The sequence below is a fragment of the Dermacentor andersoni genome, chromosome 3 (genome assembly GCF_023375885.2).
Source record: "Dermacentor andersoni chromosome 3, qqDerAnde1_hic_scaffold, whole genome shotgun sequence".
Classification (NCBI taxonomy): Eukaryota; Metazoa; Arthropoda; class Arachnida; order Ixodida; family Ixodidae; genus Dermacentor; species Dermacentor andersoni.
Window position 1 is genome coordinate 64,701,094 of NC_092816.1, and position 13,522 is coordinate 64,714,615.

Sequence of the window (13,522 nt, forward strand, 5' to 3'; positions counted from 1 at the left end):
TTTTTTTATTGCGAAGCAATACTACTTTAGGTCGCACTTCAGCCCGTTCCGTGGCGAGGCGGTGGTAGGCACCATTGACCTTTAGCGTGACCTCGCTGCGTGACGTCACACCACGTGACCTAGAGTGACGTCACACCAGCTATGTAAAAACGGGGCCCCATCTCACGCCGTCGCGAGGCGGTAGCCACCAACGGCGGCCTAACTCCTGCTCCTCTCACCAGGAGCGCGGCGCGGCGGCCGAGTCATCCTCGCGTGTCGCGACATCAGCAGCGGCCTCCTCGCAGCCGCCGACGTTCGGCGGGTGTCGAGCATCGAGAACGTCGTCATGCGCTACTTGGACCTCTCGTCCTTCAGCTCGATACGAGCGTTCGCCAACGGCGTGCTCAAGTCCGAGATACACCTGGACGTGCTGGTGCTTAGACGATTCACTGTAAGCTGTAACACTAGCATAACCCAAGACTACCTACCACCAGCCATACTACCAGCTGATTCGAGAATAACACACTATTGCTTCGCAATCACCAAGCTTAACCAAGCTAAGCCACGGCCGTTTTTTTTATTTGTTTCATATGCTTACTAGAGAGTGACAGCATCGGGCGACACGGTTTCAGCCCGTCTTGACATAAAGCATAGTTCTGCGTCACTCAGGGAATTTTGCATGGCACTCAGGGAAAACCGGGAAAACTCAGGGAATTTGGAAATGTAAACTTGGTAGACACCCTGAATCTAATATTCAGGCAACGACCTGTTTGACCGATATAGACGTGACCGCAGGAAAATGGAAGCTCGTAAACAACTCGCATTCTACAGTGCACAAACGGGGAAGTATGCTTTACAGTACAGCCTTTCCCAGCATGAGTGGAGGCAGCCTGGGCCAATTTCCTATCAATCTTACCACAAATTTTGATCATCTTGTTAGGGGCAGAAAAAACAACCTTTACATCAAACCTGCCTGCTACATTCCTGAGGCTGTGTGATAGTTTACGCACTATGGAATTACAACCAGTTTTTTCTTGTCGGCATGCTCTGGATTGTTCATTCTTGTGGGTGCTCCTAATTTTACACGCTTAACAAGCATCTGTACGGTCATGCAGATAGCATCCTCTCGAAAACCTGCCGCTCTCAAACACTCCAGTTGTTTTAAGAAACTCTCAGACGTCTGGTGAAAACACGATTTCGAAAGTGCGGAAAATAGAACCGAAAGAGCAATGCCATATTTTGCCACCTTGGAATGTGTGGAGTGAAAACTTAAAATTGGCTTTTCTGACCTTGGGCAATACATCCAGCACACATGTGTATCAGTTAGTTTGAGCCTCGTATCTAAAAATTGTAGCTCGTTCTTATCTGGCACTTCATGTGTAAAAACTAACCCTGAGCCACATTTGTGGAGTACTTGAAGTACATTATGAACCATTTGTTGGAAATTAGTACTCTTCACAAAGATCAGAAAATCATCAACATATCTTAGCACTTTGAATGTTCGGTCATCTAGGTTACTTTCTATATTTCTGTCTACCCTACCTAGGAAAACGTTAGTTAGTACCGGTGCAACCTTGGAGCCAATGCAAATGCCAGATTTTTGTTGGTATGAATTTCCTTTCCATTCAACAACAGTTGAAGCTAAGTAAAAAGAGAGAATCTCGAGAAAACTGCTGACAGATATACCACAGCTGCTAGAAACTTTAAGCTCATCATTGTCCTCGGTGATACACAGTTTAACGCTTATCATTAGTTCATCATGTGGAATGTTATAGTACAGGTCTTGAAACATTCCACACATATATATATACACATATATATATATATATATATAGATAATGTAGCTAAATCTCAATGAACTCGGTAAAATCGGCAATTTGCTTCGTTATATCGAAATTTCGTTATCTATAAAATCGACCTTTTTGTGCAAATTAGTACAGTCGCTGATAATTTTTTCTTGCACGGAAGGGGCCACAAGATTTTCCAAATTATAGGGCAGTAAGAAAAAGCAAATCTGAAGGGGAAAAACGGACTCGTCTTGATGGATTTGAGAGTTGGTGATGAAAGATACGGTTCTATACTGTGTCTGTGATATCTTCACATCGATGGGACGAAGTGAAGCCAGCCAGGCCTTCCCGTCCATTCCAGCCCCGCAGCTGATATGGTTGGCTGCAGTGGGATGACACTGTTGTGAAAGCGCTGACAGTAGGGAGCAAATGCTTTGTCTGCCTCCCACTTCAACATCTCTCCATAACTCGAGATTGCGCAACCTTTAGTACTAAACGCGTGGGAAGACAGCGCACATGATGCCATGCCATTTCGACATGCCCACTCTTTGCATAAGCAGCTCCAATACATGGAATGCGCGGGCTTCGTTTCTGCTCAGACGCTGACAGCCATGAGCAATTACAGCCACGCTAGAAAACAAGATGCCCGCCAATCTGCACCCTGCCCCACTTCCTCGTACACGCTTGATAGGGTTACTGCGAGCTTGCTCCCCCCTTTCCCCTTGCTTGTGCGGGAAGACGACGCTCACCAAGTCATCATCGTTCTTGGCTCACCCTCGCACACTTTCACTCGCACCCAAAGGGTACAGTGCATGGAGTTGCTAGGATTGCTCGGCTCGAGGTGGTGTTAGGGCAATGAATCAAACAAGCTCATCGATGAATACGTCCAGTTGTAGGAATGAAGGAAAAGGAGTTTATTTTACGTTAGTTGCACGGCTCCAGTTACAGAAGCCCACTCCGCGCAGGAGCATGTTAAACGTCCGAGTTCACATCAGAACACATCGGCCCTACTGCATGAAAAGTCTCCACCTTTAATACCATTGTCTTCCCTAGGCGACTCGACTAGGGAATCTGATGACTGAATCGCAGCCAATCACAATCGTCGAATCGGTTGTGATACCACGCCTATGCTATTGCAACACTCCGCAGCACCTGCACCTCCAAAGCCTCTGCTCACCTGAAGCATAGAATAGGGGACAGTATAGCAACCTAGGACTGCACGGTTGACGCTGGGCTTTGGTAGCATTTGACGTTGGCCTTTTTTATCATTGGTTCAGGCTGTCAGTAGTGGTGGGGGTGGGTGCCTTTTGTGGACCCATCAGCAGTCGGTGTCGACAACGCTGCATTGACTTCTTGGTAGGCGCTGATTGATGGGTGGTGGTTGCCTCGTAGCTAACGTCTAATTAATGCCTCTGGCCATGTTGAGACGTAACAGAATGTTATTGCACTTGGACTTTATGCACAACATGATGCTGCACCGTTTTGGCGGTCACTCATTGTCGCATGGTGTGCGATTTGTGAGGTGCGTTCTCTAGCAGCTGCTTGTAATTCAACCATTTGACCAGCCGCGTCCGCGGAAGTTTCCGTTTATTGTCTCAATATTCCTTTGCGGCAGCTGTGCAATTTTGTTATATTGAAATCGTGTATAAACACATTTTATTATAGTGGGGTTCTAAATACATGGTGTTGGTTCTATAGACAAGACGTTATAAAAGTTAAATACTTTGTTATGTCATGAATTTTTTTGTATTGAAGTTTGTTAGATTAAGGTTTAACTATATGTAGATATGTAAATTATATAGAAATATATAATATATAAAAAACTATACAATTACCAGCTCTGTGGCTTTGCCGAGATTGGTCCAGTGGTACATGTACTAATCATTTTTAACAAATTTAGCCAAAGTTAAATTTGTTCCATTTGGCCTTTAACTACTGTGACATAAAGGCCTACTTAGTGTTAAAAATGGCAGAGATCTTGAAAAGTCAGCACACTGCATAGACACCTGTTGTGTGCGTATGAATCTGGCGCAAGGAGACACAAATTCGCGTGCAATAAAGTGCTGCACACACACGCATGCACATGCGAATGAGGTTGAATGGCATGTTTTTGCCATTTTTGCAACACTGCCTTAGTTGACTCAACTGTGGGGAAATTAAGGGTCACAATCTATGGTGCTGTGGCTTACAATGTTTAACTATTGGGACCGCATTGCCACTGCAATTTTAATAATCCCTTCTAAAATGCATGCGTTTCAGTCAAAAGCATTACAGACTTTAGTGAAGAATTTTTTTAATTTACTGCAACTGCGTCATGATATGGGTTTGTTGTATTTTCTTGCACATTGTGCGACATCACCATTGTTGCCAGCTGCATAAGCAAAATAGTTTTGGGGCAGTAGGATTCACTTGTTTATGAAATTGCTGTGGCCTTGGAAGAACAACTAAACAAAACGTTGCGACGAGTACATATGTGTGAATCAAGGCTTATAGCACTAAATGTTTTGTATTTACATCAAAGGCAGATCATGCTACTGCCAAGATTTAGCCACAAGTCAGTCATTGAGTGTTGATTTAGTAGTAACTGCAATTTCTGTTCAATCCTACTTATGAGTCTAGGCAGATGAAGTTGAAGGGGTTGCTAAATAATTCATTATATGAACACTAAAATGCATGGAACTCGATTTAACATTTAATTGGAAGTCCAGCCTTTATATGACATTTTTTTAACAATTATGATTATTTTCGATGTTAAGCCCAAGCTGAACACTAGAATGTCTTCAGTGATGCCTGACAGAAAAGTCCAGTTTAACAAGAGGCATTTCTGTTGATATTGTGATAATCTGATATATTGGGGGCTGCATAGCTTGCTATTTATTTATGTATATCTTTATTCTAATGCACAGGACTTGCGGCAAGAGTTTGATCGCATTCTTGAAAGGAAAATTGGTGCACCTGGGATCCTGGCAGGAACCATATCAGCCAACCAGCGACGGTTACTTGCTGCCATCATCAAAGTCCTGTCAACAGAGACTGCTTTTGTGCCTGAGATGCCAGATAATGCTTTTGATGAGGATGACATGGATGTTCAGGTTATTGATGAAACATAGATTAGAGATTCTGAAATAACAATAAAAATTGTGTACAGCGTGTTTTCTGTTCATGTACCTTGTGTTCTTCCATTTCATTTTTTTTCACATTAGAGAGTTTTAGCACAGAGTGCAGCATCGAATGCAAGGACCTTTGGTCTATAGTTTACACATTCTTGCAGTTCATATTAGTGCTTCTTAATGCAAAGCTTTTTTTGCCTCTGCCTTCAACTTTCCCGCTTCTGCTGCTGCTGGCTGGCGGCTGTCTTGCCGAGTAGCTCATACACAGGACTGGACTCCTATCATTATCCCTACTTGTAATAATTCCTGTGCTGCCATGTCGTCATAGTCATTCTGTCATCATCTTTCTTTCCTGATGATTGAACTGTGATCATACCATTTTAGTTGTGCCCACTGCTTGTACTTTGAGGAGGTGAGCTAGGCATGGAAAAATATGCTGGGCAGGCTTTGGCCAGCATCGGCCAGCATCGGCCAGGATCGGCATCACATGGTGATACTGTGGTTGTCACACGGTTGACATCCAGTCGTCATTCTAGCATCGTCATACTTTTGTCATCGTGTTGTTGTCTCTGCGCTGCCAATGTTGTCGTACCATTGTCATCACTGCTGGCTACAATCTTGCAGGATTGGGCAGTACTGGACTTGGTGAAAACAAGCACTGGATATAGTGCGTATTGAGATGGCCCACAGCTGCGGAAGGCGATGCACATAAGTGTGGATATGAGCTCCAATGCAAACACACCGTTGTCATCATTACATCATCTTCATGCCATTGTGATCATTCCTTCGTTTACATTTCATTGTCATACTTTTGCCATCTTCACTGTCACTGCGTTGTCATATACAGGGTATCCCAGCTAACTTGGACCAAGATTTTGAAAAGCCTATGTGTTCTTCAGAACAGAAATCTCATGAAACAGTACCAGTTTGTTGCTCGTCTTTTTTTGAGTAATTAGCCAAGATAAATTAATTAACCTTTTAAATATAGCTTGAAACGTTCAGGCTTCAATAGGAAAGTTGTGGAGCTCCACAACTATTGCCCAACCCAGGCACTTCCAATGAGATAAGACTTAGCGTGGCCGCTTTTATTAGGAAAAAACGAAAGCCTGCAGAGTTTAAAAAATACCACGTGACAGCGCACTCACGCCAGATTGCGCCACGATTACAGCGCTTTCAACCGTACTTTGTAAAAAACATTGCTCGCTTCGTGCCTTTCATGCTGCCCTCGACAGAGCTTCGTGTTGCGCTTGGTTCAGAGATAAAAACGCCAGTGGGTTTGGGCGGCAGTTGAAATACAGTGCGGCTCCCGTTCCTGCGGCGATAATTGCACTCTGGTGCTAGCAGAATGCATGCGGAGGAAAAATGACAAGCTCGTGAGTTCAAATTTAGGAGCAAGACCCCAACAAGCAAACTCCTTGATAACAAGCTTGATAACGTCGTGTGAATTACGCTGGTTGTCACAAAAGGAAGAACTGCAAACTGACACAGAAAATTGCTTTTTAGCTTCCTGTCCATTCCTTGTTGGCAGATAATTTGTAATTTCATATTACTTGCGTGCCTTTTCCACATCGTACAAAAGTTTGACACAGATGGCACTTTTCATGGATAACGGTTGTAGAGAGTTATTCGCTGTGATGTCTGTCTAAAGAATGTGTTCAAACAAGCCGCCCTCTGCCATAATGCAGTATTGGCACCTTGTCAGCACATCCGATGTAGCTTTTTTGATGACTCAAGACATTATCTCGCTGCAGGCCTCGGCAATCTGTGCCTTTAGCGCTTCTGGTGTAGTTGTAGGTTTGCGGTACACTCGGTCTTTCACATGTCCCCACAAGAAGAAGTTAAGAGGTGTCAAGTTCGGTGACCTTGCAGGCCATGCCACTGGTCCATGCCGCCCGACCCAATGCCGTTTGAAGCCTTCGTCAAGCGAGGCTTGGGCAAGGCTGCTGCTGTGAGCTGGTGCACCGTCGTGCTGATGACAAGTTCGCTTTAAAAACGCAAGAGGAAGATCACAGCGAAAATCTTCGACTGGGCCTTCCAAGATGTTCACGTACCGCTGAGCAGTGAGCATGTGGTAAAAAATATGGGGCGAATTATTCTTCTGTCAAAGATACCGCACTACACACTGAATGACCATTGGTACTGGTGTCTGGTCTGTGCCACTCAATGCGGGTTCGTATCGCTCCAGTAATGCGCATTATGGATGTTGACTTCAGAATTTCTGGAGAAGGTTGCCTTACCTGTCCAGAGCACTTTGTCAACAAAATCCGGTATTTCGTCACTGTTCACAAGGATCCAATTGGAGAAAGCAAGCCGCCATTGAAAGTCTCTTTCTTGCAGCTTTTGGTGCAGGCAGAGGGGATACGGACGAGCTTCAGCCTTCCTAAGAACTCTTTTGACACTGAAGACTGAAATGGCGACCTTACCACTCGCATCACGCACGCTGGAATGAGGGTTTGCAGTCATGAAAGCCGAAATGTCTCCTTCAGCCTCTTCACTGATGGTCCACCCCTTTCTGTGCCGTGTCTTCTTGAAGCTACCTGTTTCTTTCAGTGTCGAGTAACTCCTCATAATTGTGTTCGCTCTAGGTCTTCCCCCGCATTGCCAATTTCAGTATACCTTGGCAGCTTTCCTCTTGTCGCCCCGTGCCGCTCCCATGGCTAAGACAATGTTCGCTTTCTGCTCGCTTGAGTACGGCATGCTTTAGGCACTGCAAACAAATGCTTCGAAACGGTTGCGCGGCACGACAGTAATAGACAGTCGAGCTCACATGCATTTAGCCGCTAGCACAGCTTGGAAGAAAAGCGGCGTTGTAACAAATGATGCTCTCTTTCGTACAGGTTCCAGACGTATGATGCATGTTCTGTGTGTACTTTTTCTATTCCGCATTGACTTCAACACTGGGAAAAAAAGATTGCTCTACTCGTCATGTCGGAATAAACGGCTGATGACGGCGCGTTCTTCAGTGACAGGCGCGAGCGGCTGCTGACGAAGCGCTTTTTGGAGCGCCGTCGCCAGCCGCTGCCGGTAATATCGGAGCCGAGCAAAGGTTGAAGCCCTTCCTCGTAAGTGAAAGGAAGACGCGGCGCTGTCGATGTTTTTACAAATAATTCATGAGAGCGCTGTAATCGCGGCGCATTCGGGCGCACAGAGCGCGCTGTCGCGTGGTATGTTTAAAACTCCGCGGGCTTTCGTTCTTCCCGAACAAAAATGGCCACGCTATATAGGCTAGAACCTTCAAGCCTCTATAGCCACGCTAAGTCTATCTCGTTGGAAGTACCTGGGTTTGGCAATGTTTGTGAAGCTACACAACTTTCCTATTGACGCCTGAACGTTTCAAGCTATATTTAAGTTAATGAATTTATCTCGGCTAATTACTCAAATAAGAAGAAAAAGAAGGTACTGTAAGTTTAGATAAACGATAACAACATCCACGCAATTTATGTTCTGAAGAACGCATAGGTTTTTTTAAAGTCTTGGTCCAAGTTAGCTGGGACACCCTGTATATCGTCCTCGCACTGCCACCTTTGAGCTATTGTTTGCAGTCATCATACCATTATACATGTAATCACTTTAGCGTCGTCATGCCGTTATCATTCCAGCTCCATCATCTCATTGTCACACTGTCGTCGTCATACCATCAGCATCAATCCAGCATTAACATCACGTCGTCATATATACCATCGTCGTCGCTCGAGCATCGTCCCATAATCACCATGCCATCATATCATTTTAACGTCGTCATGACACCGTGGCCGGTCGTTCAATCTTTGTCTTCCTTCACTGTAATTCTACAACAATGTGATGTTGATGCTGGAATGACGACAATTGGCATCATTCCAGCATCGACATCACATTGTTGACGCGCCGTCGTTGACATTCCAGTGTCGGCATCACATTGTCATCATACCATTGTCGTCGCTCCATTGTCGTCATTCCATGATCGTCATGTCATCGTTGTCACATAGTCATGCCATTGTCGACATTGTAGCCTTGTCACACTGCCATGGGCATTCCATTTTTGTTATTCCTTCATCATAACATCGGCATCATTTTCAGCTTCGATCCTCATCTCATGGTCATATGCCGTCGTCGTACATCACATCATCGTTGTCATGCCATTGTTGTCATTGTGTCGTTATCACGTGCAGTTGTCATGCCGTCGTTGTTGCTCCATTGTTATCTTGTATTGATTACAGTGACGTCATCCATTGTCGTTGCCCCATCCTCATGTCGTTGGGGTCGTTCCATCGTTATGCCTAGCATATCGCATGATTGAACGAAAAAGTTTATGTTGAGCGAGGTAGTTCCTAGGGAAAATGTGCCAAATTGGGTTGCGTAATCTCTACTTGCAAATTGTTGATAAGCAGGAACAGCTAGGGTACTTCGATCACAAATATCGATGAAAGCATTGCTTAAATTAACTGATTCCCACAGTTTGTATGATCTGCAAGAACATTTAGGTATTGCTAATGCAGGCTTCAAACACTTGCTGTTCTATACCTACATCTGGCTCTTTTTTTCAGGAACCCCGTGGCATAGTTGTTTATTTACATAAAGGTGTGCAGGTCCTCCTCATGTAGAAATTGCCCAAGCGAACTTGATTGTTGTCCATGAGCCAACAGCTATAACCGTCTGTCTGTCTGTCTGATTCATTTGTAGCTTGGCAGCTCTTATATTCTTCTTTCGGGTAGCCCTTCTTCCTGAGCAGAACCACAGCAGGTGGTGAATTTCGGTTGCAGAACCTGGACCAGCACACTTTCACAGCACACAGTTCACTGGATCTCGGACTGCTTGACCTCTGGGCCAGGTGATAGAAGGTTGCGTAAAAAATATAAAATGTGACCTAATCAATCTTCAGGAAAAACCGGGAATTCTCGGGGTTTTTGAGTATTCTGAAAAATCTCTGGGAATTTGTGCTTCTATCAGGGAAAATTAGCTGTAACTTTATTGAAAGGGAACGAGTGTCGCGTTAATGCTGGCTCGAGTAACCGACAGGAATCGTGATGAATCGTCTTTGACGCTCTGTTGTCGGCTGGAGGAATTGCCAGTAAAGACCGACTTTCCGGATGCCCGATAATTCAGACGGCTTCGCAGCACTTTCATGTACCCCAGAGAGTCAATGTATCGGAACGTCTGAAATTTCGGACGCAAGAACCCTTTGCCGTCCGATTTTCAGGACTTTTTGTCGTGACAGCAGGTCCGAAGCGGCATTAATCAAAGCCATCACTGCTACCATTTTGATGACCTCACCGCCTCGAACCGGCGCTCTCGCATGCAAATCCACTGAAAGCCGTAGCCACAACTGCGGCAACGCTAGGCCTAGCTGCTTCGACGTTCGCTATTAAGCTTCTTACCGTTGGGTGCCGTGCTTTTCATTGAGAGAATTCGCCGCTGTCAGCAATGGTACCGATTCCGTCTTTGTGGTCCTCGCGATTGGCTTCGAAGCTCGGAAAGCCCGATGCGTTGCATAATGCCGGCTCCCGAAAGTCAGCTTCGCCTCTGTACAGAAATGTTACTTGGTGAAGCATACGCAAAAGTATTGCGGTGAAGCATAACAAGCATGGGAAGGGGCTATTGCCACGGGACACAGTATGTATTCCTTAACTATACACGCGCGAACCCGGTATCTCCTGTCACAGTACGAGCACCGATATGCCTAATACATGTACTGACAGGCCTTCAGACCTTTTTCGAATGTGTCAATGACGGTTTGAGACCTTAAGGGCAGGGAAAGACATACATTCGTTTTTTCCAACTGGCCGTTTTTTCGCACGTTTTCGCGGCCCCTAGACAGTTCGAAAAATCAGACCTTGACTGTACAACTGATCAAGAGGATGCTTCAAGTGGTCCGCGGGGCGAACGAGTGGCAGAAGGAGGACGAGCACAGAAGCTAGGGCCTACGCACTGAGCAATGAACGGGAAAGGAAGCCTGCTGCCGCCATTTTGAAGGAGCTTGAGCACAAAAAACAATGTGTTGGCTGATGCCGAGATGCAGGTGTCCGTGATCCAAACCAAAATAAACACTTTAAAGCAGTGAAACACAACAGTGAGGCGTCGTGTGCGGGCGAAGAGTATGTCAGGACAGTTGAGGTTGACTTACGAGCTGTTGAGAGAGAATCTCAATTGGGACAAAGTTCTGGCCTCGTACCACTGAGCTTGCTATCAGTTGATAGAAATAGCTCATATTCGAAAATATTTGCTTTTGTAAGCATTTCCTTTTTATTCGTATTTGAGAATGTCCGACTCGATTTGCAATTTTTGTCGAAGATATTTGCTGTGCATATTACACCCCCACTCCTTTGTACTCTCTTTTTGAATAAAATTAACACTACTCCTTAGTACTCAAATAAAATTAATTCGTTTTTTATTTGTTGTTTTCGCAAGGTTACTAAAGACTGACAGCATCGGGCGACATGGTTTAAGCCCGTCTTGACATAAAACATAGTTCTGCGTCACTCAGGAAATTTTGAAAAGGCACTGAGGGCAAACCTGGGAAACGCAGGGAATTTCGAAATGTCAACTTGGTATAGACACCCTGTTAGTCCGATTGTAATTATTTCGTGTTAAGTATTACCTTCAGGTTGGTTGGAATATACGACAGTAGTATATGCACTTGTATTTAAAAAGAAAAAGTGCTACAGTATATACAATTCCGTTCATCCTACTCCAGTTAATTCGACTTTCGTATAATTAGACCAGACTATGAAGGTCCTGAGTTCGCTCGTAGAACGCGTTTGCCTTAACTTTCGTTATTTCTATCCTGAAATTAGACATTGTCTCAAAATCGCATTGTCGCAGACATTGACGTGGGGAGGAGGAGGGGCGGTGTCAAAAACATTGTTCCAGAAGGGGAAGGGGAGAAAGCATACGCCTAGCCCTGACCAAAAAGCATGCAAACCCGCAGTGGTGCCATACGTCCACAAACTTTCCCATAACTTGAAGTCGCTAATAGGTTTGGTGTGCCAGTTGTTTTCTCGGTGCCACACTAGTTGGCTGGACTGTGTCCGCGCATAAGCCGCGTTGACAAAAAGACAGGGTGGTGCCAGAAAAACCACACTAGACCGTACGTGAAATGTGCGACTGGCGTTATATACGAGATGTCGCTGAAATGTGGGAAGTCCTACGTGGGCCAAACAGATGTGTCAATGACCGGACACGGGAGCATGAATTGCCTATAATTAACAAAGGTTAGGCGCATTTACCTGCGCATTTCATGGTTTACTTGGCATCTAATGCCAGCCACTATATTGCGCAAGATTAAGATGGGTAAGGGTGGCAGGAGTGGTGATACGTTAGCAAGAGAAGTTTTGGAGGCATATCACATAAAATAGAGAGGCACGAGTTGATACGCCTGTTTTTCTGCTTGACAACCAGATGCAGCTGTTAAAAAAACGTCACTGTCGTTGCTTTTTTTTTGGGGGGGGGGGGGGTTACGTGCCCAAACCACTTTCTGATTATAGAGTGTTTTAGTTGAGCGTCTTTACGGTACGCTCCGCTCCGAGCGGCCCCGCTAAGCCACAGCGGAGCGGCGGGCGATTTTCACGTTTTAGTTGCACGTTTAGCGTAGCGGAGCGGACGGATGGATGGATGGATGGATGGATGTTATGAGCGTCCCCTTTGGAACGGGGCGGTGGCTTGCGCCACCAAGCTCTTACTACTATGCTGCCTAATATCCTACCTATGTTCACCAATGAAAAAAAAAAAAAAAAAAAAAAAAACCCACTATGAACTACCACGTCCAAATTTTCTGATACCCTATTGCGAACTGTGCTTTTGTAGTTGTAGACCTTTCGATACCCTATTGCGAACTGTGCTTTTGTAGTTGTAGACGGATGGATGGATGGATGTTATGAGCGTCCCCTTTGGAACGGGGCGGTGGCTTGCGCCACCAAGCTCTTACTACTATGCTGCCTAATATCCTACCTATGTTCACCAATGAAAAAAAAAAAAAAAAAACAAAAAAAAAACCCACTATGAACTACCACGTCCAAATTTTCTGATACCCTATTGCGAACTGTGCTTTTGTACGTCTCCGTCTTTTGTCGTTTCCCTACTTTTCTTCCACCAATCCTCCAATCGCCTCTTACTGATGTCTATTGCGGACCTGTTTGCTTTACCACTGCTCCCGCTGAACCCAAGGGCTTCAAGGAGGCCAGTGGTGCCTAAATCGACCGCTGGGTAGACGTCCTCACATTCTAATAAAATATGTTCCGTCGTTTCCCTAGCTTTACCGCAGCAAGCACATGTTTCTTCTTCATTCTTATATCTCGCTTTATAGGTGCGTGTTCTAAGGCATCCCGATCTCGCTTCGAAAAGTAATGAGCTTCCCTTTGAGTTATCATAAATGGTTTCTCTCCTAATTTCGTTTTTTCCCCTTAAGTAGTTACTCATGGCAGGTTTCTTTTCCATTGCCGCCACCCATGAGATTAATTCAGCCTCTCTGACTTTCCGCTTGACCTTCTTTGTTGCTGTGTTGCCCACCCCACAGGCCGCATACTTGCTGGTAAGCTTCCTAGTTCTTTTCCTCCACTGTGAATCAATGTTTTGCCTGTACAGATACCTGAACACTCTCCCAGCCCATTTACTTTCCTCCATATTCCTCAGCCGTTCTTCGTACTCAATTTTACTGCGGGCTTCCCTCACTTT

General features: G+C 45.1%; 1 protein-coding gene across 1 annotated transcript in view; it reads left to right on the forward strand.

The window, feature by feature from the left end:
- The window catches only part of LOC126546191 (ATP-dependent DNA/RNA helicase DHX36-like), an 87,049-nt gene extending 82,131 nt beyond the window's left edge, over positions 1 to 4,918 (forward strand). The window contains exon 25 of the mRNA XM_050194340.3: positions 4,673 to 4,918. Within this exon, the coding sequence (XP_050050297.2) occupies positions 4,673 to 4,876 (204 nt within the window). The 3' untranslated portion in view covers positions 4,877 to 4,918. The remainder of the gene's footprint in view (positions 1 to 4,672) is intronic.
- The last annotated feature ends 8,604 nt before the right edge of the window (positions 4,919 to 13,522 follow it).